This window comes from Neopsephotus bourkii, unplaced genomic scaffold (assembly GCF_033783945.1).
Source record: "Neopsephotus bourkii isolate Nb327-2 ecotype Australia unplaced genomic scaffold, CSIRO-AGI_Nbou_v1 NB_1471, whole genome shotgun sequence".
Taxonomy (NCBI): domain Eukaryota; kingdom Metazoa; phylum Chordata; class Aves; order Psittaciformes; family Psittacidae; genus Neopsephotus; species Neopsephotus bourkii.
The window spans coordinates 375,074-399,223 of record NW_026901947.1 but is presented as its reverse complement, the minus strand read 5'-3'; the positions used below and the strand labels follow the sequence as shown (position 1 = coordinate 399,223).

At 39.1% G+C, this 24,150-nt stretch overlaps 2 protein-coding genes across 2 annotated transcripts in view; one reads left to right on the top strand and one right to left on the bottom strand.

Annotated features, from left to right (window-relative positions):
* NUDT2 (nudix hydrolase 2) overlaps positions 1-24,150 on the bottom strand; it is a 414,951-nt gene that overhangs the window by 174,966 nt on the left and 215,835 nt on the right. The window lies entirely within an intron of this gene.
* UBAP2 (ubiquitin associated protein 2) overlaps positions 1-24,150 on the top strand; it is a 101,197-nt gene that overhangs the window by 19,148 nt on the left and 57,899 nt on the right. The window contains exons 6-11 of the mRNA XM_061369033.1: positions 7,393-7,447; positions 8,662-8,765; positions 15,115-15,167; positions 21,274-21,341; positions 23,020-23,212; positions 23,762-23,975. Coding sequence (XP_061225017.1) covers positions 7,393-7,447; positions 8,662-8,765; positions 15,115-15,167; positions 21,274-21,341; positions 23,020-23,212; positions 23,762-23,975 — 687 coding nt within the window. The remainder of the gene's footprint in view (positions 1-7,392; positions 7,448-8,661; positions 8,766-15,114; positions 15,168-21,273; positions 21,342-23,019; positions 23,213-23,761; positions 23,976-24,150) is intronic.

The window sequence follows — 24,150 nt, the reverse complement described above, 5'->3', positions numbered from 1 at the left end:
ACAGCTACAGTTTTCAGTATGTTAGCTCTATTAATTGATAAAATGTTAAGTATTTCAGTATTTGTCTTATAAAATAATCCTTTATACTCAGATTAAAAATATAAAGGTAGTATTTTTTAAAATGCTGGATGAAATGTAGAGGTTAATTTCAAATGAAGTCTATTTTTCCTTTGTAACTCTATGAACAATATGCTGCTTTTGTTGTCAACACCGTAGCTCTCTAGATTGATATCTTATGTCTCGAGACAAAGCAATCATCAGCTCAGATGGACACATCTGTCTGAAGAAAGAGGAGCAACTTAACCAGTTTCTGTTCAGTGGTTAGTGTGCATAGCATTACTGTGTATCTCTACCAAGTATTTCAGACATTCATGTGAGCAAAGTGTCTTAATGAAGTGTCTGTGATAAACCTGTTGAATGACTTCAGGATCATTACATTACAAATGTGTGTGTTCCATGGCAGGAAATACCTAATTTAATTTTGTAATACAAGCCCTTGAAAACTGCAGGGAGTTGTGTAAAGCTTTATAATTCCATTCTCAGTATTTCAGGGATGCATGACCTTCTTTATTTGCGTATTATTAGGAATAATAAAAGTTTCCTGCTGTTTAATTCAGCAGTCTTTCTTTTCTGTTACCCAGAATAGTCAAGTGTGGAATAAATAGCTGAAAGTAAACAGATTGCTGGTAATCATCACAGAACCTTTGTTTTAGAAATGCTTCATGCAGATGTGTGTGTAGTAATCTAGGCATTAGATATGAAATTAGGGGTTAGCTAATTATCTGAGCAGTGCATTGTTTCTATTGTAAGCTACCTTCTCAAGTTAGAGCGATGTTACTGGCCGTTTTCTAGGGGAAGGTACTGGGCCATTGTATTACTGCTTCACTGTAGAGCTACTTAATTCTAAGACATTACATGCCCTGCAAATAGCAGAAATGGGATGGACATTGGGATGATAATGTGCTGCTTACTGAGGAGGAAAATCCCCAGTACTGAGTATTTCAGCCTTGGTGCTGTCGGCACTAGTTTGGTTTTTGAGAAGACCATCTGTTAACGGCTGTGTGGCATTCCTTGCAGCTTTATAGGGTAGTAGGTATACAGTGTACAAACACCACTTGTTGCTGATATGCAGAAGGTCAGGGATTTGAAACAGATACACATTACTGACTGATTAACAGAAAGCAAAACCACATCACAGGATATGTTTCAGGACACATACCAGCTGGAATTGCTCTGCTCTTAATTTTTGCTTGCCCAGATGAGGGTGTAAACTTTGGCTTGGAAAACAGTCAAGGGATTTCTCTTTTTTTTTTTTAAAGATGTCCGTCTCATTTGTCTTTCTCTTCATAACTGACTTTCTTGATTGAGGTTAATTTACATGTAAAAATACTGTAATGGTGATAAACGTAATCACTTTGATGAAATTACTGTTTGTGTGTCAGTATTGCAAGGATTTGTAACTATCTGGAATGAAATCTCTTGAAGGAATTAGAGGAAGATGGTTGTGTCTCTAAGATAGCCAGCTCTAGAAGTGTTTCCTCACATGTTTTAATCAGCTGCATGTTTTATACAAATTGACAAACTTCATAGGCACTTTTTGGGGGGGGGGAGCAGGGGAGGGGGATTGTGCTGCTTTTTTTGCTGCTTTTTTTTTTTTCTTTACTGTTCTTGTACCTTTGACTCTTAGTGTAGGTCTGGTCCTCCCACTGCCCTCCACTCAATGTTGAAAAGGACGCGATAGAACTAGAAAAGGCTTTTGAAGCTGCTGAGGTATTGAGAAGGCTCTTGTGGGGTGTGAGGAACAGAGAGGGCCTTCTCCAGCTGCAAAAGAGTGAGGGCTGAGTGGATGTATGGTAGAGATCTGTAAAATTTGTGTGGAGAAGGTTCTGTGGGGAAATCAAATGATCACTCCAACCAAGTATGCAAATGAGAGAATACTGAGTGAAATCAGTAGATCACAGGTTCACAACAGACCAAGGTGGCTCTTCAGACACTAAGAAGAACTAAGGTTCTTCCTTAGTTAACCTAAGGAGCTCCTTTCAATAAGATTATATGGGTACTGAAAACTTACCCACAGAGAGAGTTGGCAATTTTATCCTAAAAAAAAGAAAAGAAAAAAAACAGAGCAGGAAAAGCAAAAACGAGTGAGGCTTTTTGATGTACGTAAGTTATCTTTGGCTGAGGAAGTCTGAGCTACAAATGGGTGTAGACCAGGAGAGTGTCCAGAGAAACTGCACTGTGGTTACAGTTTGCATATTCTTCCCTAGATACCTCATTGACCATAGCTGATAATGGGATATCAGATAGGTGAGCTTTTGGTCTTGATTCATAGAAATTGTTACAAACTCAAGTGTAGCAATTTTTCTGATTTGCAAAGTGAAAATGGATTTGTTGCTTTTACTTCTGTTCCTCTATCATCATTCTTCCAAAGCAACATGAATATGTCATAAATGTGAATGCTGACAGGGGAAATTTTTTCTAAAGAAACAGAAATAAAAAGCAGTGGGAAAACCATTATGTTTTAGTTTTGGACTTAAACAGCATGGTAAGGAGCCTTTAAACTCATTCACTGCTGGCTATATAAGAAAGCAAAGCAGCTTAAGCTTTTGTAAATGTTTGTAAAACCCAGATTGTACTCTTGTTTTGTTTTTTGTTTTTTAACTTTTCGAGGTGAGTATGCTGTCCTTGAAAAAAAAAAGAGATTCTATAATCAGAACTGCATGTTTAAACATTCTCTTGTTTCAAAAGCTTAGCCCAGTTGGCACAGGATATATTTTGGGTTTCCTTTGCCAGAACTAGTGAGGAGGATTTTTTTTTTCAAGACCTCAGTGTGGAGCAGACCATCTGGAGATTTGTCTGAAGGTTGTTTAGTTTTGCAGTAGTTGATTCTGCATTGGTTAGGAAACTATAATGTTTTTATTATTTTATTTTACTTACTCTTTTTTTAAGATAAACCAGAACTTAGCTTTAATGTAAGTTATTTATTTTCTTTTAAACGGAACTTTAGAGTTGAAAGTTATCTGCATTTGCTTCAAAAAATGGTTATTAGAGTACATGCAGTATGTAAAGCTGATCCAATGCTTCTAGCTTTATTCTGACTAATAAGACAAAAGTGATTTGAATTTATTAAATATGTCTTTTTTGTTTCTTTAATATGGAATACCTAGAATACAAACTTTCTGTACTTAGCTTCTTTATCTCTTCATAAGTCTTAAGACCCTGGTTGATGTCTGCTGAGGATGGCTGGCTTTGCATTTCCAAAGCAGAGACCAGGGCTGTTCAGTAACTGTGTAGTTGGAGATAAGCACAAATCTGGGGTGTTGCCTGCCCTTCCAGTCTGCATTTCCTTTTCCTTTCAGCTGTTCTTAGGCCTGTTTTTTAACCTCAAAGTGCTTTCATTTAATTTAAACCTGTCAGTGTGAAAATCTGAGCTTTGAAATAAAGCAGCTGTGTTGCAGTGGAAGGGTTTAGGTTTGCAAGCTTGGAAAACTAGATTTTCTACAGAGTAAGCTGTTAAGTTCATGGGCTCGGGCCATCTGAATTGTAATACAGCACACTTTTCTCATAGTCCTGTGTAGTGTGTGTTTGTTCTGGGGGAAGCAATGTTGTGAATGAGATAAACTATTCTTTCTATGGTACCAGGGTGAAGACTTGATTGTACAGTTGAGTGTTTTGAATTCCTAGCGTGTTTTAGTGGAAACAGATAATCTTTCCACCTGCCTGAGTGGCAAGGAAGTGTTGACTTCTCCAGAATTTGCCCCAGAAAAGAAAAATGTAAATTCAGTAAGTGATGGCTAAATCAGCTGAAGGGGATATGATGAAGAGCAATAAAAGACCCCCAAGAGCATACAGCTGAACTGTTACAATATTAAAGGAAACAAAAACATGTTTTAAATAGTTTATAGTTTTAAATTATATTGGACAGGGGTAGTAACAAGAGTGTGTATCACAATCAGCTTTAAATGTCGTTCACTAGTCCTGGGTTCCTGGTACAGAAATGAGTGAGCAATACTGCCTTGGTACTTTTAGGCTGTTTGTAGATCCAAGCCTAAAGAAACATGAAGAAATGTTTTGCGGGTTTATATGAGGCAGAGCAGTACTTTTGTGCTTTGCCAGATATCTGTCATTTGCTTCTGGGCTCCACATGCTGACTGATAATAAGAAAATCTATTCTGTTAGACACTAGGAGATTTAATAAGCTACTCACTTGCTCTCTTTTTGTGGGTAGATAAAAGTGTTGATAGAAGAATTGCTCCTGTGAATTAGCACAGGAATTTACTTTTTTTTAGACATTAACTGTTGTGCTCTAAACCATTTTATACACATTTTTTTAGAGTGGTGTTTAAAGTTCACCTTTTACATTACAAGCATAAACCGGCATTACTAGATTAGGTATAGAGAGCTAATCTCTCTCTACCTAATGTCCTTCTCACTTAGAAGTCAGTTCTGATTAGCTGTTTCTGCAATTTGCAGCTCCCAGTCAGACTTGTATCTGAGCTTGTCAAAAACTGTTGTTCTGTCTTCTGTGCATTGGTAGTAAATGGTGTTTAATGCTGTATTGATAGCTGTAGGAAGTAAATCTATTACACAGATGGCCTCTATATTGCCCCCTAGTAAACTTGTTTAGCTGGTTCTACTCTTATAAAAATTATTTACTGGGCAGGAGGATAGTCTGGAGTGCAGCAGCTTCTGTGCATCTGAGAGCTATGACCCTGTTGTGCCATGTATCAACTTCCCAGATTAGGGATCTTAGGTGGGCAAAGGAGAAAAGAGTGTATAATAGGTAGGCTGTGCAAGGAGTTTCAGAGGCTGAGTTACAATCACAGAATCCCAAGGGTTGGAAGGGACCTCAAGAGATCATCTGGTCCAACCCCCCTGCAAGAGCAGGGTAACCCAGAGTACATCACACAGGAAGTTGTCCAGGTGGGCCTTGAATATCTCCGATGTGGGAGACTCCACAACCCCATTGGGCAACCTGTTCCAGTGCTCTGTCACTCTCACAGTAAAGAAGTTCTTCCTGATGTTCACATGGAACCTTCTATGCTCCAGTTTACACCCATTGCCCCTTGTCCTACCACTGGATATCACTGAAAAAAGCCTAGCTCCATCATCTTGACACCCACCCGTTACATATTTGTAAACACTGATGAGGTCACCCCTCAGTCTCCTCTTCTCCAAGCTGAAGAGACCCAGCTCCTTCAGCCTCTCCTCATAAGGGAGGTGTTCCTCTCCCTTTATCATCTTTGTGGCTCTGCGCTGGACTCTTTCAAGCAGTTCCCTGTCCTTCTTGAACTGAGGGGCCCAGAACTGGACGCAATATTCCAGATGCGGCCTAACCAAGTCAGAATAGAGGGGAAGGAGAACCTCTCTTGACCTACTAACCACACCCTTTCTAATGCACCCTAGGATGCCATTTGCCCTCTTGGCCACAAGGGCACATTGCTGGCTCATGTTCATCCTCCTATCCACCACGAGCCCCAGGTCCCTTTCCCCTTTGCTACTTTCCAGCAGGTCAGTCCCCAGCCTGTACTGGTACATGGGGTTGTTCCTCCCCAGATGCAAGACTCTACACTTGCCCTTGTTGAATTTCATCAAATTTCTCCCTGCCCAACTTTCCAGCCTGTCCAGGTCTCTCTGAATGGCAGCACAGCCTTCTGGTGTGTCAGCCACTCCTCCCAGTTTAGTGTCATCAGTGAACTTGCTGAGAGTACACTTGGTTCCCTCATCCAGGTCGTTGATGAAAATATTAAACAGCACTGGTCCCAGCACCGACCCCTGAGGGACTCCACTAGTCACAGACCTATCAGTTGGGTATAGCAGGGTCTGGGGCACTGTTGTTTATGGCACAGCAAAGAGCACAGCTCCATGCATGAGCTTGGTAAAGAGGGTTGGTGATTGCGGGGTTACAGCTGTTGTTAACGTTTTCCTAACCTTTGCCTTCTTTCCAACTGGTTGTATAAAGAGAGCAAAAGGAAGAGATAGCAGGTCTGGCTGAGTTCTCGTCCCACCAAAATACTGTGTGTTGCTGGATGGGAATATTTGCTCTCAAGGTTTCCATGGTTTCTCTGTAGCTAGCAGTTGTCACCTTTGATAGAATACAAGTAAACCCTTCTATCAAAATGTAGTTAAGCTGTCCTGCTGCTTGGGTGCCTCTAAGTCCTGGAAATGTAGGTAGTGGACATTTTAGAAATATCTTTGAACGCTTGACCAGTGAACAAGGGCAAGGGGAAGAATGGGTGGTGAGGGGAGGGAAAGTCATGAAAATAGGAACTTCCTAAACTGATTTTACCATGTGCTGGATCTACTGGTCTTATTCAGGTTAGGTGGTCCCTGAAAATAAGGGGTAATTCCAAATTCAAACAACCTGTCATGAGCAATTGTGATGTTTGGACAACCAGTGTATTGGTGAGTTAGGATTATAATTTTTGTGCTCTGGTATACTTGTAGTTGTTCAGTGACTTATTATTACCACATACCTTTGCTGTAAAAAAACCCACTTTGTTCTTAGTCTGCAGCTCTTCTTCCTGTTCTTGTGGTATAAAATGGCATTTACAGTCTTACTCCTAAAAAACATCCCAGATAAAAAAAAAGCCTCAGATATTGAGGTCTTAAAAAAAGGAAAAGAAAAATTATGCAGAAATATCTAAGAAATAGTTTTTAACAGTTTATTTGGACATGTGCTTTATAAATGGGATTCATGCCTCGTTGGCCCTACACAACAGGAGGAAATAAAGCCATTTGCTGTATCAAGGATCTTAGAAATTGAGGTTGGCAACCAAAATTGGAAGCAACAAATAGTTGTTTTTGTTAAAATAGAAATTAGTGTTCTTCTGGGTGGTAACAAGGAAGTTGTTTGAGTAATTTGAATTGGTTAATTTTTGAGACAGTAACTATTATTAAAGGGGAATCAAAAGGTATGTGTGATACACAACTTGTTGAAAGCGCAGAGGGTGGGCTGAGTTAGACAAGGAAACAAATGGAGTGTTTAACATTCTCCTTTCAGACGAGGGGTGACAGGGAATTTCTTGAGAGATCAGGGTACACAGGGAGGCTGGGATTCTAGAGCGTCTTAGGCAAGAGTGAGAAAATAGAGACAAAATATTGAGCAATGTCTAATGATATACAAATAGCAGTCTCATGTGGAATGAGTCTCTAGATGAGTCCTTTTCTTGGTGTTTGGATCTATTTCACTAGCCACAGGAAAGGTAGCAAAGGATTTGCAAGTCCTGTTAAAATGCATAGTCTTAAATGAACCGTTGCTTCCTTCCTATAGGGAAATTTGAGAAGTAAATGGTATTTAATTGTGGTAGATTCCTTCTTCAACTTTAATGTGCTAGACCAGTGATTGGTGGCTCCTCTGCCTTTGCTGTTAAATGATGTTTTCTCTCCTAGGGTTTGGACGTGGCAGAGGGAGAGGAACAGGGAGGTTTTCAGCCCAAGGCATGGGGTAAGAAACATGCAGAGCACAGGTTTTGGCAAGGATCAAACTCAGTGAAATATTAATTGACAGTATTGCTGCTCTATGTATTAATGTTGCTGTATGTTTGATAAACAAGTATGGATGTAAAAATTCTCAAATACGATTGATGATTAATGGATCATTTTTGTCTTATACTAGTATTTATGACTAGCCACACCTACACAAACCTAATGTATGTTTATGCAGTGTTAATATCTCAGACTTGGAGGACCAGTTTGTACCTATAAGAAGCAGCCCCATAGTGCCTTGGAGGCTGAAAGTTCTGTGTGGTGCCTATAGTCCTAGGTCAACTCAAAAAAAATACTTGTTATTCAGTATAATGTAGAACGTGGAAGTCGTATATAAAACCAGGAAATCTAGTGATTATAAACTCTCTCCCATTGTGAGGTTTCATGCTTCTGCTGTTTGGACATATATGGGCCCTAAAACAGAATCAAAAGAAGTTACTTAGCAACTCTAAAGTTTTTCAGTTTTGTTGGGATAATTTGCTTTATAGAAGTATATCCTCCACTAGTTTCACTTAGTGTTTACCTTGAATGTCATATGAATGATTTTAGTGATGTAATTTCAGTGATGTCATGATGAACAGGAGGCTAATACTATTTCTCTAATAATCCTTCTTGTTCATATTGCAGATAATAAGATGAAAAGGGATTTTTCTTCATTAATCCTTTTTCACCTTTTAGCTGCATCTGTGTGTTTTGGCATTGGTGTGAGGAGTGCATCCTGAAATAATCTTACTGATGTTCTGACTCCTGTCCTGCGCAGGTCTGGTGCTCTGAAAGGACATGATACTGGTTTCTCATCAGTCAGACACCTGCTGAGAAACCATCAGCTGAGAGGGTCTTATCATTGTGCATATGAACTAAAGCTTTATAAGACTGGGAGGAGTAGGTATGCTGTTAACTGCTTTTTCAGGAATTGTTTTTTTTTTGGTTCAGTTTCTCTACAGTAATATTTTTTTTCCCAGTCTCCTCACTTTTTTCCTCCTGTTCTCTTTTCTCCCTCTTTTATCTGTCTGCTTATAGAGGAAAAAAATCTTTTGAAGCCCAAACTACCAAGATAAATTATGTGGAAGTCAAGATGTTAAATCTAATACAAAGTCAGCTAAAAATGATGACACTTGTGTTCATTGAATGACCCATGTGCTCTCTTCCATTTCTTAACTTTTGAAACTCTAGGACATTTAACCCTGCAGACTATACGGAGTCTTCTGCCACTGATGGCTTTGGGACAAAATCAGAGATTTGGCAGATTGGTCACAATGATGCAGATGATGGAACTGGTAAGATGCTTCAAGAAGTGGAAGGATTGGAATGAAGACCTGTAGCAAATTGCAATTAAAATAACCATTATCGTAGTGTTCAGTTAACTTCTGCAAATGTGAATACATCTCACATGACACAGATATTAGTTCACTTTTATAGCTTAACTGCCACTAATGTGCAGAACGCATGCTGTAGCCTGAGTGGCTCTCTGGTTGGAATGAAGGGGAGGTAATTTCCAATTCTTTTTGTTGTTTTAGTACTAGTGATCCCTTGAGAGACAAAGGGATTTGAATTTTTGAAGAATTATTGGAAGAACCTGGTATGCGAAGAACTGTTTAGATATTTTAAGTACTTCTTAAGAACTCACCTAAAGTAGTTAAGGAATATAAGTCCTACTACAAGTGAGATTATGCAGTAGGGTGTGAATATCTAAGTAGAAGAAAAACCATTTACAAATACGAATCCACTCAGTGGCACTGGGATGGCCTTGGCAACCCCACCTGTGCAACGCAGCAATGTAAGACTCTGTGATGGAGGGGAGTTCCAAGATCTGACACCTTTGAAAAGAAGAATGATTAACTAAAGCACAAGTAGGCACTTGAATGGAAGCCAAAAGAGCAGTCTGCCTGTCTGAAGACAGAGGTAGCTGTGTGTTTCTGTGTGAAGTTTCAAGTATGAAGTATGTGCTCCCAGCTAAAGAGGCAGGTGTAGTTTGGAAAGGAGCACTTAGCAGTCATCTCGTGGTGATTCAGAAATGAATAATGTGAACTGCTTGTCTGTGGTTGGGAAAACAGGATACCTTGCTGCTTCCCATACTCAGTGACAGGAGATGAAGGCAAAGGAAATCCAGTGTCAGGATGGAGAAGTTCATGTACATTATTGTCCACATTGGGGAACCACTGAGTGATAAGATATATATATATGTATATATATTATTTTTTTGTTAACCCCAGCAAAGGAGAGCTCTTCTGATCACTCCATTGCTGAAGCCTATGCAGATGATGTTTTATTAATCCCTGTGTCAAGTGTGGAAGGAAAAGACTGATACTGGAGGCCAGGGTGTGCTCCATTGAGCTCTGCTGTGAGCTGCTTGTGACACAGCTTTCTAAACTTGGTACAAGTTTTTCTACCTACCCAGCAAAGGCAATAACAGGCTCAGAGTTTAGGAGGGGTTATTAGGCAGCTGTCTTGGCACTCTGAATGCTTTCTGTTCCAGTGTGGGAGAGTGGCACTGAATATATTCATGGTTATCAAAAGGAAGTTCTTGGCAAATACGGTATATTTCCAAGGAATTACTTTTGAAATTACTTGTGCTATACTGCAAACAGAAATGCACCTTTTTCATTCTAGTTTTTTAAATAGGTTTGTCAGATAATAAGTTACAAGAACACCTAATGGCTTGAAAATTCCCCTAGAATACTGATGCTGTTGTTTGCTGTATGGAAGCGGAGGGCAGGGTAAGTTGTCACAAGTACTGCAGGAGCAGTAAGGTTGCCTAATTAAAAAAGGAAGACATACAGGAAAGGCATGAGGGTACTGGACCAGAGGTATAAAATTCACTGTGTGATTATTACTAAATGCAGCTGTGAGGCTGTGGCTTATGAATAACTTTAACTTGTGCTCCATTTCCCAAGTGCCTGTGACCCTCACTGCTAATTCTGGGTAGCCTTCATGTGCTTCCCCTATGGCAACCTCTGTTCCTTCTTGTAGCCATCTTCTGAGTCTTTGGTAATGGAAGAATTCTGCCCAGGAATAAGAGTAGCTTGGTGTGGTTAAACAGATTCCTGTAAGTGTGTGAATGTGTCTATGTGAGGAGTTCGCTGCTGAGCAAACATCTGTGGAAATTCAAAGTGCAATAGTTGACATATTGAACTTCTTCTTGGATGACAGGTGTGATTTTGCTGTTACACTGTGCACATGTCACTGAGAACTGCACTTCAGTAATGCAGTTTAAGGCCTGTATGGAAATCTGGAAGCGTGATATGGAGAAGGTTTTGGAAGGCATTTGGGAATTTTCTCTGGCCCTGTCAGATTAATGATTCATAGGGTATGAATGAGTGAGTGCCAGTGTGTGGAGTTCATACAAAATCATTTGGCTGGTGAAAATTTAAAGTAAACTTGTTAAGTGTGAATGCTCTTTTTGGGTGCAAAGGGCCTTTTTGCTGCTAATTTTAATTCTCTTTCAGTGCAAATGGAAAAGGCACCATAGCTGGCAAAGCAAAAATGCATGATTCTATATATGACTATAGGAAGAGTGTTTTATTTTACAGTGTTTCTTCTTTAGACAAGCCATAAGAATGTCTGAAGTAAGTCCTCAAGCCAAAAAGATCTCTTTATAGAGAGTAAGCTTTAAAATTGAATCACTTAGTGTTGTCCAAGAGGGAAGTACTTTCAACCTTGTGACAGAAAGTATCTCAAGGAGGCACATTAGAGGAGATTGCAACTGGGATAGTAGTTTTAAAGCAAAAGGGAGTGCTGGGAAGGAAGCTGAAAGCAGGGGTGGGATGATGGAGTAGCAGACAATGTGTGGGGCTGGAAGCAGGTTTTGCAAAGTTGAGGTGGTGAGTTTGCTTGTTAATCACAAGTGCTAGTTCTCAAAATTACCTCCCCCCCGCCCCCCATTTAGAGTACTTTTATTGCAAAGCAGCAGTCATGGTAATAAGTAAGTTTACTATGTGGAGTTACTAAAGATGTGAATGGGGGTGATGTATATTTATGGAAATCAATAAAGCCTCTGGTGACCTAATGAAGTATGTCAGATAAGTGTATACAGAGAAGAAGGGTGGCATGGAAATCCCTCTCTGTTCCTCATTACCCAGTCCCATTTCTTCTTTCATCTCAAAAGAAACCAAAATTAGCTCATAGTAGCTGCTTGAAAACTTAAGTGTCTTTTATCTGCAGTTAGATAAAAAGGGCGTAACTGGGCAACTACCTGGAGAAACAAAACTGGTTTGCTTATCAAAATGTTTTCTGAAGATAACATGCAAATATAAACTGTGGAATTCTAAGTTTTCACTATGTATTCCCTGTTTAAGCCAGTGCTGGGAAGTTACCAACATCGATGTTTTCAATTAAAATGAAATACACTATTTGTTTCCAAAATGTAGTTGCCCCAGTATGTGCTCTGAAAGTGCCCTAGAACCTCTTGTCCTGAGCTATTGCAGGTACAAGAGGAATTACAGTAGCCTGAATGAAAGATGTTACTAGGTGTACCATCATGCAGTCTTACAGAAAAGCTGGCTGGTTCTGTGGAGGTAAAAGGTAGCATTGTTGTTTGAAATAAAAAGAGAGTAAAGGGTGAATTTTTAGTGGTTCATAACATTTAAGTGTAATTGTATTCTAAATACTTGAGAATCAGTTTTTCTGAATCCTGGTTTTATTGAAGTAACGTACAACTGAAAGACAAAGAAATGGTGCAGGTGGGAGGAAATGGAATGAGCAGTCCTTCTCCAAAAGGCATTAAACTTGAACAGCATGATCAATACTTTCTTACAGGCACAATGGGTATTCAATTACTTACCTTTTTTGTAACGTACAAGGCAGTTGGAGACCTTGAGTGACAGATCACAGCAGTTCTTAAAAATCAGTTATGCTACAGGTTGCCATTTCTCAAAGGAGGTTATAAAAATGGTGTTGCATTCTTCTAATTTACTGATACCTCTACTTTGATAGAGTTTTCATAGATCTCACAGAAAAAAAATCCTTTTTTATCTTAGTTAGGAGCAGCATTAGATGACTCAAATTGAAGAATGACCAGAAGTACAAAAATAATTATAGTGTAACTACCAGGGGATAAGGAAGGAATTGTGTAGCTTGGGAATTACGAGGAAGGTGTCTGGTTTTAGGACTCCTGTAAAAGTGAAAAAGAACATTTTAAAGAAAACGTCAGGTCATTCTAGAACATGAATGTAATCCAGAAGGAAAACATTAGTACATAACTTTGGGATAGACCAAAAAAACATAGCTAAATCTATGGCTGATTATTAAAAAAAAAAAAAAACAAAGCAAAACAAAATGGAGAAATGCCCCTAAATAGTGTGACAGAAAGTGAGTAACTGGAGGAAAGTCACTGAGAACTTCCCAAAAACATATTATATACTTTTTATTTGCCTTATAGCTTTCTAAATCTGAAAATGTTGTAAAGAGAAACAGGAGTCACACATAGCCATTTAGGTGGATGTTGCTGTGACAAGGATCCTTAAAAACACAGAGCATGCTTTCACTGGAAAACAGAGAACTCTTTGCAAGGCACAGGGGAAGGTTGGGAAGAAAATATATGGAGTTGCAATAATGTCAAGATGGATATTGGACTAGAAGGAAATTGATGTGCTTGTGGCAAGATCAGGCTTAGAATCCCACCACCAAGATGAAGACATTAGCTAACTGGATTTAATGCAGAGAAAATCAGTGAAATAATTGAAGCTGGAAGGAGTGAGTTGGGAAGGTAGAGCGTTAATAAATCACAGTAATAAACTTAGCAGGGTAAACTAATAAAATGGTGAAGGGTTGTGTTCAGTTATTAGAGGGTAAATGCACAGAAGCATGTTCAGAAGTAGGAGCAACAGATAAATGTTTAAGTTGAATGTCAGGAAAATGTCCTGTGTATTATTCCAGGAAGGTTTGGTCTCTCAGAAGTGGTGGGGATGGTCAAGAGTTGGGCTTGATTTGTCTGAGCTCTTCTTGTGTTTGTTTTAGCTGGCTCTGAGCTCTATTGTTGTGGTTCTGGCACCACCATGAGGTTTGTCTTCTGCAGAGGCAGGCCTTGTTCTGGCTGACAGGAGATAAATGCAAGCAGTGGAAATACAAGGATGTATAAAGAAAAAATATCAGAGGATATCCTGTGCTGGTCAGGGGAAGGAAAAGAAAATCAACTGTTTCTCAAAAAACTGCTGCTCATTGGGCTTTTTCTCCTTTCTAAACTTTCTGTGGAAATGTGTGTATTGGTTTGGAAATCTGAGGCATTTGTAGTTAATTTTGTGCTCGGATTAGTAGTTATTTTGGAGTATGTGGAAACCTCCTGGTTAGGGGCTGTTTGGTAACGCATGAGCACAAGATGTTTCAGGCAACTCTGTATTGCTTCACAGAGCCAACACAGAGTGGATGTTACTTTGCTCTGGACCTGCCAAATAATTTTGGATTCCAAGGTGTAAACCTCCTCTCTTCTACCCACTGGGTGTACTTATATCTTCATAGTAGGCCTGTTTGCCTCACTGGGTTAGTGCCACTGGACCCTTCTCTGCCCAAAACACTGGTTTGTGATGGTGTACGAAAGAGTGCACTAATCCAGTGATGGCATTAGTATAAACTGGACAGTTGATGCTGTCTTCTGGGAGCTTGTTTCTGGCTGAACGTGTCTCAGAGGGTTTCTCGTTGAGTAACAAGAGATAACTAAAACAGTAATTCTTTTGCATTTGCACTTGATCAAAGGTGATGGGATCAGAACCTGCACTGCTGGTGTTTTCTTCACTCATGGTTATGTAGATTAAATGAAGGCTCTGGTTGTTGGCTGGGATAACCTCTGTGCTGATGGTGGTGGTCAAGGACTTCAGTCTGTTGCTTTTGCATGTCTGTGTCTGCTGTTTCCTGTGGAAGGGATCAGGTTTCTTGCATCTGTAGGATCATTTCCCATAGTTTTCCCATTGCCACATGTTGTACAGTGCACAGTGTACTCCAGTGTTCACCAAATAAACACTGAAACAAGTTATGGGGAGAGGTGTTTTGCAGCTACAGTGCAAGATTATTGGCTCTTCTGCTGCCATTATACAAACTATATATGATTTAAAATAAATTGCCTGTATCATGTGAAGGGATTGGAGTTGTTCTGCTCTAAGGAGAGAGTTAACAGGTTGGGAAGGAGCCTCCAGAGGCTCTGCAATTTGAATGTGTTGAAAGCAGGTCTGGAATTTGAATGTGTTGAAAGCAGGATTATGGATGTGGGAGCAGGTGTTGTGGTTCTGTTTTGTTCAGGCTCTGTATGAATTTGTGCATGGAATTGTGAGATCCAGTGGGAGGGCTGAGTCCCTCCCCTCTCTCTCACTGGGGACATAGGAGGGACATAGGAGGAAGTTCTTACAATATTTGGGATTAATCACTGCTTGCAGGCATATGTTTGTGCAAATGATGTCTGATACCATAGTGACTGAGAAATTCCTGAAATCAGAAATTGCAGGGGGAAAGAAAAAACCCTCCTAGAATTTTAAATCTGCAGACCAGTTTTCTAGAGCTTCCCATGTTTCCAACCACCATTTCCTTGCTTTGTGTTCCACTACTAATGAAAACAGGGCAACTTATAAATCAGAATGGTTGAAATACCATGTAGTGCCTTTAGCTTGTAACTCTTTTCTTTCCTTCCCCATATTACAATAGGAGCATGGAAAAACTCAATAGAAGAGTGGACAGCAGAAGATTGGAATGAAGATGTAAGTTTACCATGTTGGATAGACCAGTTGATTATTTACCCTTAGAGTTTCTGTGTTATCTTCAGAAACAAAGTGTTCAAAGTAGTACTTAGCTGTATGCAACTATTACAGGAATTAAGATATTTCTTACTGTGTTTCTTGCTGTAATTGCTGTTTAAAATACATAGACTCATAGAATCACAGAATGCTTTGGGTTGGCAAGAACCTTAAGATCATCTAGTTCCAACCCCTCTGCCATGGTTCTTTCTTTCCTAAATGCAACCTATGTATTTCACAAATGAGTATGTATGACCATGCACTCCACAGTACACTTTGGTTATCTTATTCTGCTGACTGAATTTTATATTTCCAATTGTTCAGCATTAATTGTGAGTATAACCTGACACAGGTTTATCCAAGTTAGATTTCTGCAGTTATCTTAGGATGAATTAATTCAAGTAGAGAACTTAGCCATACATATAGTTAGACAAGATTGTTTTCTAAACAAAATTGAATCAAGGAGTAGGTTTTTTTTAATGGGTGTGCAGTACATAGGTAATAAAATTTTAACTTTTATCCCAAATTAAGTAGTTGTGAATTAAGAGTTCTCCACTGCTCAGTGCTGATGGGGGTAAACCACATGTTTCCCCCTACTATCGTGTAAGGATTTAAAGCCATATTATCACAGAACTTTTAAGTAATTAAGTGCTGAGGCTTCCTGTCAACTTTAGACTCCTCATTTGATGCTTTTTGTTTGAAATCTGCTTAAATACTTCTCTTAGTCCAACTTCATGTTCATAATATTAAAAAAAGGATCTAGCAGTATACTGAAGTTAGCAGTTAATTGCTTCATTCCTGTTGTTTCATTATGATGTGTTGTTTAAAGTACTACAAGAATTTCTGTGCTCATTCTTTATCAGGTAAGATATGTCTTAATTTCTTCTAAACAGTTGCCATTTGTAATCATCACATGTGAAAATTGCATTTGTGATTTTAAAATTTCAGTTATTGTATTAAAGCTTAAGCAGTTCAGAAAACAAATGAGGTAATAAGAAATATGGAAAGGAAAACTTAGCTTTTAAGAAGTTTTTCATATTTTATAGGAATATCCATTATTTCAAGTTTATTTTCAGAAGAGTAAGTTTATACCGAAAAGCATCCCTTTTGCCTCCTCCTGTAGGGCAGCATAGAATCATGGAATCGTAGAATTGTTTAGGCTGGAAAAGACCTATAAATTGAGTTCAGCTATTAACCCAGACCTGCCAAATCCACTAAACCATGTTCCCAAATGACACATCTGCAGATCTTTACCTCCAGGGATGATGACTCTGCCGCTTCCCTGGGCAGTCTTTTCAATGCTTGACAACCCTCCCTGTGAAGAAATTTTTCCTAGCATCCAGTCTAAACCTCCCCTGGCACAGCTTGAGGCCGTTTCCTCTTGACCTATTGCTTGTTACTTGGGAAAAGTGATGGACTCCAAACTCCTTCTCTGCCGATAGCTATAGAGGGTGATGAAGCATATCAGTATTACAGCTAGAAATATGTGAATGTGTCATATAACAGATATGAAAATTCTATCCTTATCTAATGAAAGGGCTGTGTTTTTTTGAGAAAGTTGAAAGAAACTCCAGAATTCCTAGTTTTTCTGTATTGGTTACTGCCATCAAAAGCTGACGTCTGTTTTTAAGCCTGCCTCTATTTCTACAGTATATGGTAGAAGTAGTGTGATGGCTAAGGGATAGTGAAAATTTCTGGCCTTTTCAACTGTTTGGTACCGGTACAATGCAGTATTTGTAGCACAGGTGGGGTTTTGAGCAATGCTGACCAGCAGAAGAATTTTTTTTTTTAATTAATTGTTAAGTCCAAGAAATTTGCACATGAATCTTGAAAGAGCAGCAGATGAAACCTCTGGACTGTTATTTTTTTATTAATTTGAGAGTCCTGGAAAAATCCCTGTAGCCTCGGAGAAAGTTGTTCATGTTCAGAAAGTGAATGAAATGGCTACCTGCAGAAACATTAGCCTAAAGCATGCCTGGGGAAAAAATAAAGGAAAATTTGATTCATACAGCCCAAACAAACAAGCAAAAAAACCCCAGAATCTGTAATAATACAGCTTCTGCCATTCAGTGTAGCTTTATGGAAAATAACTCCCCTTCAAATAAACCTGATGATGGTCTTTAAGTAAATTACAATTGTGAAGACGGAGTATATCTTTGTAAGAGAATTGGTCTACATCTTTTCTTCTAAAAATAATTACATGCTATCACAAAGCAGAATAAGTGGATTTAAATCCACCCTGCAAATTTTGGCAAATCTTTTGCAAGAGGACCAGTATCGAACGCGGGTGTTTCTAGGAGATATGTAAAGGAATCCAGTCCCAGGCCAGATGCCTTCCTAGCGTCTTTATCAATGATTTGGAAATAAAAGTAAAATCACTGCTGAATTAAATGTGTGGCAAATCCAGAAATTATTGGAATGGCAGTCATAAGTAAGCCAGTCATGCAGAGAGATCTGGAACTTGACCTCATCAAATGAAAAATGGTTTAATATAGCCAAGTGCCCGTTTGTTTCATAGGAATAAAGGCACACCTCCAGGACAAGGGGCTGCTCTCTGAAAAGCAGCAACAGAAAAAGTTTCAGAGTTGTAGTGAATGATGAAAAAGGCACAGCTCAGCATGATCTCCTGAAGGGCTGATAGTGTGGCAGAAAAGTGCTATTGTAGTGTGGTGGGTTTTTTTGCCTGTAGGCACCCTTGCTGTCTCGTAATCATTCTTGGTTTATGTTTCTGTGTGTGCACTCTCCTGGATGTGATTCTGAAGTACTGCATCCAGTTACACATTGCTTTACAAAACAAAAATTGTGGAAACAGCTGAATATTATTTGCTTATTGAAGGGGTACTTGAGGATGAGATTTTTAGTTTACTGAATCTGAAAAGGTTGTTTTATTGGCATATAATGGGCTGTGGTTTTAGTCTAGCAGACAAAGACATAATATGAACCTGTGGCTGGAACATGGAGCTGTTGCATTTAAATGTGTAACAAACAATTCTAGCAGCATGACTAATGGTGAAAACAACCAAGGATGCTGATGTATTTGCTGATGTGTTTTGCTGATAAAGACCAGCTGTTTTTCTGAGAAATAATTTTGATTAAATGTGTTGTTTTCTAGTCAGATGCAAGTTGGGAGTGGATGAGTGAAATTTAGCGACCTGGGCAGGATTAGATTTTTGTGATCTAATAGTCCTGTATTTACCAGTGAGTAATTGAGCAAGTATTGTAAGTTGTCAGCATGCTCTTAGAGTGGAGGCTAGCTGTAGTGAAAATAGGGGGTTGTATTTTTTAAAGGAATATTCAGGGCATGGACAATAAAGGATCAAAGAAATGTCGAGGTAGTGTGGGTGGCTTTGGGTTTTCCTGCAGAAACTGTGGTCATGTTCTCCTGGCTAAAGAGAATAAAGTTTAACTACAGAAGCTATCAGAAGGGGAGAAATAGAGTACATACACGTTGCTGGAAAGTGGATGAAGGCAAACATTTTCTGTACAATGCTGATAGTGTTGTTTTATTTGAAACAACAGCAACACTTAAAGTAAAAATTAAAAAAAAAAAAAAAAACCAACAAAAAAACCCCAAGCTACCCAAACCCAACCCCCCCATTTATTTTACTGGGTGTATTTCGTTTTCTAGGAAGCAATGTGAGAGCTTGTTTTATTTTTCTTTAACTTCAGTATGTCTTATCAAAGCAGTAATCAGGTTTTGTTATTTCTGATTTGCTGATGTTTTTATGAGGCTGCTAGAGTATAGTTTCCTGTTCTCACCTATCAACTGGCCTTGGGAGCTGGTGACTAGTTGTTAAATATATTGTCTGTTTGGTAACTGGATCTTTATTATGAGGTAAAGAGCTGAAAAGCACCGACTTCATGAAGGGAATATGAACCTCTTGTGAAGCTGATGTTTGCAAATAGTTCACAACTATTCATGCAATTCTGGTACAAGCCAGAGCCTCAGTAAAAGACTTGCAAATGTAGTGTACAGTGAGTGTAAATAGCTTTGTTAGGAGCTGATAATGCTATTAAGAAATACTAAATATATCTCCATGATAAAGCTTTCTGGTTGCTGCTGCACATACCACAGCGTTTTGACAAATGCTGTAGTCCCATCAGAATTCTGCATTAGGTGCTTGATTAGAGCTTGTGGCTGTAAGCTTGCCACAGGATATAGTGTGAACTTCAGCATAGCCAGAGATGGGTGTTTTGCATGCTGGTTCACTTAAAAAGAGCATTTCCTCTCTGACACATCAAGCATGCTTTTGTGTTGTCACAGACACCCTTGGGCTCCTCGATTTTCTTAGTTTTCAGGATTCATGCGTTTTGGCCACAGTTAGTCTTATCCTGCGTTATGTGAGAGTAAGAAACTGTTGGCATTGCAATGAATTTAATATTTAACCAGCGGATTGCAGACCATGGGCTGCTGCTCATGCCATTAGCTGACCTTCCTGTGCCATACAATGCAGGAGTCTCATAGCACTACAAAAAGTACAGTACATGTTTTAAAACAACATGTACAGTGGGGTGAGGGCTGAACAATAGAGAAAGCCTTTTTAATTGGAAATATGGTTGAGCTGAATATTGTTTCTTTGTTTTCATCAGTACATAGAGTTGTGGACTGGTGGCATTATACACAGTACAGAGTTGTGTTCCAGAAAGATGGGATTAAAGTATGTTGCACGGGAGGCAGAGGAAGGGAAGAAAATGAAGGAAGGAACTGTGGTGGTCCTCATTTTTTCACGACACAGTGTATTGCACATAAGTGGGTGCTCGTAGAGTACATGAAACATTTGAACTTTGTTCCTACTCTGCCGTTCTGCATCCTGCTTAAGTCAACAGTGTTCCTCAGGAGAATCCCAATCAGATGGCTGTGTTCAGGGATATAGGTGCTTTCAGTAGAGCTGCCCATGGGATGGTAGGTGAAACTGACATGTCTAATGTCCTTTAAACAGGGATGCTAGCAATGTATGTGATTAAAAGTTAATTACTTCCGTGAAGACCTGTATTCAAATGCCACATTCTAAAGGGATTCTTCATGAGAGTTTGAATAGGTCAGTCTTCAGCGTAAATACAAAGCTACACTGAAGTAGTTAAGGGTGATTTTGTGCAAATTTAATTTAAAATGTAACCATTATGTGTGCATATCATCATCTGGTTAAACCTAACCTGCGCTCATTTAAGACCTGTTCTGGTTTGCAAGTATTCCTGTCAATAGAAATTAATTAGCCTTATGAAGTTGTAGCTGTTTCCTTTTTTTAAAAAATAGTAGATAAAGGTGTTAAAATAAACAGCAGCAAATGAACACCTTACAAACTTAACATCATCCCTTTCTCCCCCAAAACTCCAACCAACCAGCTTCCCTTCCCCAGCTACCGGTGCAAGTACCTAGTGAAAGCAGTAGTTTTCTGCTGTATGGGCTGATTGATTCTATCAGTATAAGCAATTGCTGGCTTTGAACTCGTGACTGCAAAGCAGACATGAGTTTATAATGTTACTGCCACCCCTAGCAGAAATGCCAAGAAGGAACCATGAATGCTGTTTCACTGTACATAACTGTGGGCAAATCTGCCTCCGCTGGTGATGGCAGCTGAAATGTAAAACGTGGAAATACATAAAAGAAATGAGAGCTGTGCAGTATGCTAGCCTTCTGCAATGACATTTATCACAGCTGTTCTATAGAGTCCTAAATTACACCTGCACAAGTACCTGCACAAAGTTATCTTTACAGTGGTGATACACCAGCTGTCATGTTAATTACTTTCTGCTGGTGTATTTTTCAGTTAGTTGCTCAGACTGGTGTCGGTGCATTGGTACGCCCTTGTTATGTGTTCAGTAGACCAAATTTCCTAGCACTTCAGTTAAATTGGTACTTGCTTCTGTGGAGAGGGCTTTGCTGAAGTTTGGCTACATGTTTTTGTTTTTTTAAGCAGAGCTGCAGCATAACTGGTTGTAATGATAATTTGACTTTACTTTTATCGTGAAAGTGCATGACCAAGATGGAATTTCTGCAGATGTCACAGAAGTGAGGCATGAGAATGTATGTGATTAAAATACCTTTCCTCCTCCCCTCTGTCTTTTTCAGCTTTCTGAAACGAAAGTATTCACTGCTTCTTCTGTTCCAGTTGAGAATCACATGACTCCTGGGCAGAGGTAAGCTCCTTTTCCATGTTTTCCCTATACGTTAAAAGCTACATGCTTGGTGAACGATTGTTAGCTTGCACGTATAAAATGTTGAAGAAAACACAGGGCAGCCCTGGCCAGAGATTGGTCAAACTAATTTTGAAATTGTGAAATGGTTGGGTTTGTGGTTTCCTGTGTTATTGAATATGGAATTGGAGCCAAACTTAGCAAATCCATAAGCATAATATTGAGAAGGCCCTGTCTTCTGCACAAAGACTGCTTACAGGCAGGAACAGAAGTAGATGTGAAGAAAAAGTTTTCTGCTTTCAGTTGAAAAGAAAGCACTGCCTTTGCTGTCCAGAAAGTGGAAAGCCTGCCCCTGTAGATGAAAAAGGTGTTTAGAACATAGTGCTTTAACTAACGTGTTAATAGGAAAGCTTTTGTTGGCAAAAAGATTAATTTCCTGATAAGCATCACAATTACCTGCTTTAACTGATGGTACAGAGCTCAGATAGGGAACCAAAAATATGGCAGTTACTGTCTTTGCTTGCCTTTGTCTTCACCAAATGCTGAGCTGATGATGGTGGAATCAGTTGCCTGCTTTAGCCTCAAGTCCCGGGAGAGAGGATTAAAGCTGTGTGATACAGATTTCAGTAGCTGAATAGCTTAAGATCTAAAAACTAGATGGGCTGATGATCCCAAACATCCTGATGCAGCTGTATCGCTGTACTCCAAACTGCAGCAAAAGTTTCCTTATATACATGGGATGTGATCTGGAGGCAGCAGGGTGTCAGTTGGTCTACAGTTTATAATCCTTTCTTTTGAAAGGTGATGTGTTCAAGGTTATGTGTGCAAATACTCTTTCAGTGGATAGCCCTCAAATTATGTTAGAAGATGTTTTAGTTCATCAACTCAGATTCTGGTGTATTTTGTTTGTTTGTGTGGTTTTTGCTTGCTTAAGGATTTTTGTTTTGATTTGTTTGTGGTTTTTTTTTACTTGACATAAGAAAGGTTTATTATTAGGTTAAATAAAGGTTTTATTATTGCATGAATGCTTTGCTTTTCCTGGGATAAACCTGTGATAAACATGTAGTAGGGGTTAGTAAGCAAAGCTAAATATAAAAAAAATTCATGTTTCTATCCTGCTCAGGTATGTGTGTGGTAGGGTAATTTTGGAAATGTGCCCACTCGCTGAGAAACTTATATTTCTGCTTCCCTTGTGACTTCCATGTCATCACATATTCACTCAGTCACTGCATGTGTGACATTATTCTTTAATGTCTTCATACCCACCTTGTACATAGGTGGGACTTTAATCCCTTCCTCTTCTTAAAGTTGGGCTTGCAGGCAGGATCCACTTGATCAGAATGTGTCTTTCATGACTTGTCTCCAGTTACTTGGTTATATTGATCATATAGGTTGTGTGATACATGGTGTTATAAAATCAATAATGTTTCAAAAGAATACAAAGATAAATTATATTCTAACTTTACTGGAGGATTTCAGCTATCAGAATATCACTTTCTGGTAAATTATTCTGCCTTATACCTCTTTTTGCATGACAGGAAAGCAGTATTTGGAAAGGCTGTTAATCAGTAATAATTCTGTTGCTAAAGTATTGTAGCTTTAGTATTGTTAGTGTTTTCTTCCATTTCAGCACAGGATAGTCATCAAGTTTATTCCAGCCAAACCTTTCTTTTTCTTACAGCATCGATTTGATAACACTGCTTCAAAAGCCTGTGACCTCTTCTACCCAAGATATGGAAGGGAACTCATTTGAGGCTCCACAGCAGCAGACCTTTGGCCAAGCCCTGGTCTTCACGAATTCTCAGCACAGCACCCAGATGGCATCAGGAACTGGCAGCTCCAGTGCTGTAAACTCTTACTCTCCTCAAAGTCTGGTAAAATTATCTGATGCTTTCTTATGGAATTAGGAATTTCATTCCTTCAACTCACACACACAAAGTTTACTTTTATTTCTGGTTTTGCTAAGTGGTTCTTTCTCAGCTTACATGAAGCAGTTGTATTAATTTTTGAGGAGAGCACATGTGTTTAGATGCTGATTTAGAATGAAGTAATTTGTTTATGGTGAACGGTTCTAAGCCAGAAAACTATGTACTATTTCCAAGCACATATCTGACTGCCTTTTGTGTAAACATGCCTATCTCCCGAGTCAATTGTGAGGGCTTGAAACTGAGCACTTAAATTTATTCTCCAAGAATCAGTTCACCTGTTACGTGTATGGATTCAAGGGAATCAGTGTTGTTGCGATCACGGTAGTGGAAGTTGTATTGTATTTGTCATTCGTTAGTGCTCGAGGCCTTTAGTTCTAGGTTTTAGTTGCTGCCAAACAGCAGCTATATAGGCATTGACCCTATGGTTATGTTAAAATCATTTATTAAAAACTTAAAACTCCACTCCTTCTCTTCTTCATTTTTGTCTTTTGGCAGTCTGCAGTTCTTTGTTCTGGCTTTGGAGAACTTGGATCCTCTAAATTGGCAAACTCTACTGGGTCGCAAATCTTAGACCAGTTGAAATCTCCGGGATTGGGTCAGTTTACCTCTCAACAGAACAATAGTAGTTCTACTGCCACTACCACAACTGCCACATCATCCTGGGATTTAAAACCGCCCATTAGTCAGTCCTCAGTCCTTAATCAGTTTGGTAAGTGCTTTGATACAGTGCTCCTGCTCTCTCTTTCTCACCTCCTCTCCCTTCTTTCCCTCCTTAAGATTTCTTAATGCCAGTAACAGTTTAAAGTGGACTTAATGAAAGGCTTTAAAAAAAAAAAAGTTGTCCTGATAATGTAGTCGAAAGAGTTACATTTTCTTGCTGGTAA